At 58.2% G+C, this 1,618-nt stretch overlaps 1 protein-coding gene across 1 annotated transcript in view; it reads left to right on the top strand.

Moving 5' to 3' along the window:
• DMBT1 (deleted in malignant brain tumors 1) overlaps positions 1 to 1,618 on the top strand; it is a 15,069-nt gene that overhangs the window by 5,710 nt on the left and 7,741 nt on the right. The window contains exons 5-6 of the mRNA XM_027908538.1: positions 211 to 252; positions 710 to 1,029. Coding sequence (XP_027764339.1) covers positions 211 to 252; positions 710 to 1,029 — 362 coding nt within the window. The remainder of the gene's footprint in view (positions 1 to 210; positions 253 to 709; positions 1,030 to 1,618) is intronic.

Raw genomic sequence — 1,618 nt, 5'->3', positions numbered from 1 at the left:
GATGGTGGGATTGTTTTTTGGAGGACAGGGCAGGATTGGAGACATGTCAGGCTGGTGTATGGGTGGGGGAAAGACAGGGTCCACTCCCCATTTCCCCTTTAGTTCTCCAGCCTGGCTTTTTATGTCATGTCCATGGCTATGTGTATATTCCTGTCGATCCATTCCCACAATCTCCCTGCCTGTTCATTCACTGCCTCTTCTTTCTTGCAGCCTCCCATCCAACCCCTCCTGCACAATGGCCATTCACAACAGGTAATCCCTGCTCAACCAGCTAAGGTTCAGCTTTGTAGTGGGCCCCAGTCTGGCATAACAGGAGGTTAGGGGCTTCCTCCTTGGCTGATCCTGCTCAGTGCATGACTGCTGGTCCTTTCTGCCCTTCACATCTACAGGAGGCATGAGTTTTCCCCCTCAGGGGATGGGTCAATCTCAAGGGTTCCATAGGGCTTTTCTGCAAATGACTTCGTTTTTTGATGACCTCTGCCCTCAGGCAGTTCCCTCAGACCCCCAGCAGGAGATCCCTGGACAGGACAAATCTGCCATCTGCACACCTGGGGTCTTTGCTCCATCCCTGACCTCCCCTGGTCCGTTTGGGACTGAACCACCCCCGGTTTAGGTCAATGGGGCGCAATGTCCAAGGCAGCTGGGGAGGTGTGGGCTGTGGATGCCAGGCTGGGGTGCCCCTGCCCCTCATCCATGTTCCCCGTGCCAGGTGCCAGCCTGCGCCTGTCGGGCGGCAGGAACGGCTGCGAGGGCCGCGTGGAGCTGTACGACGGCAGCACGTGGGGCACGGTGTGTGATGACCAGTGGGACCTGCGGGATGCCCAGGTGGTGTGTCGGCAGCTGGGCTGTGGGGAGGCCTTGGGAGCCCCACAAACTGCCCACTTTGGCCTGGGCTCGGGGCGCATCTTCCTGGACGACGTGCAGTGCCGTGGGGACGAGCCCTCCCTGCAGATGTGCAGGCACAACGGCTGGGGAGTGCACAACTGTGGGCACGTGGAGGATGCCAGTGTCGTCTGTGCAGGTGGGTGGGTGGCAAAGACCACGAGATTTTTTGCAATCATTCTGAGTGGGTTCTGGATCTGTCCTCTGAGATCAGCCCTGCTGAGCTGCCTTGGGAGAGCCAGGGCACAGAGGCGAGGTTGGGGTCTTCTGCTTCCTGGAGCTGGTAGCCCATGTCTTGCAAAAGCTGAATTTTTGCACAGCCAGGGCTCAGCAGGCTCTCCACACTTCCTGCTGGGGTGACAAAGAGCAGCATTGTGGGATCATTTTTTTTGGGAGGATGGGGCAGGACTGGAGTTATGTCTGGCTGGTGTCTGCATGGGAGAGCAGCAGGACAGAGCTCCACACTCCCTTATGGCATTAGTCCTCCAGCTCTGTCTGTCATGTCCTTTGCCGTGTCCATTGCCCTTGAACTAATGACCTCCCTAATAGGGGCATCCCCCCCACTGGACATGACCACCACAGAGCCATCCACAGCCACACCAGACGTGTCCAGCCCAGCAGAGGTGACCACCCCAGTGACAACATCTGCCAGAGCAGAGGAGAGCACACCAGGTAACCTTGCCCATGAGCACCCACTGGTGCTGACCTCCCTTGGGAGACCCAGGATACAGAGGTG

The sequence above is a fragment of the Empidonax traillii genome, unplaced genomic scaffold, assembly GCF_003031625.1.
Source record: "Empidonax traillii isolate 1590-97213 ecotype Southwest subspecies unplaced genomic scaffold, ASM303162v1 scaffold1742:size73712, whole genome shotgun sequence".
Lineage (NCBI taxonomy): Eukaryota > Metazoa > Chordata > Aves > Passeriformes > Tyrannidae > Empidonax > Empidonax traillii.
This window is presented reverse-complemented; position numbering and strand designations above follow the sequence as displayed.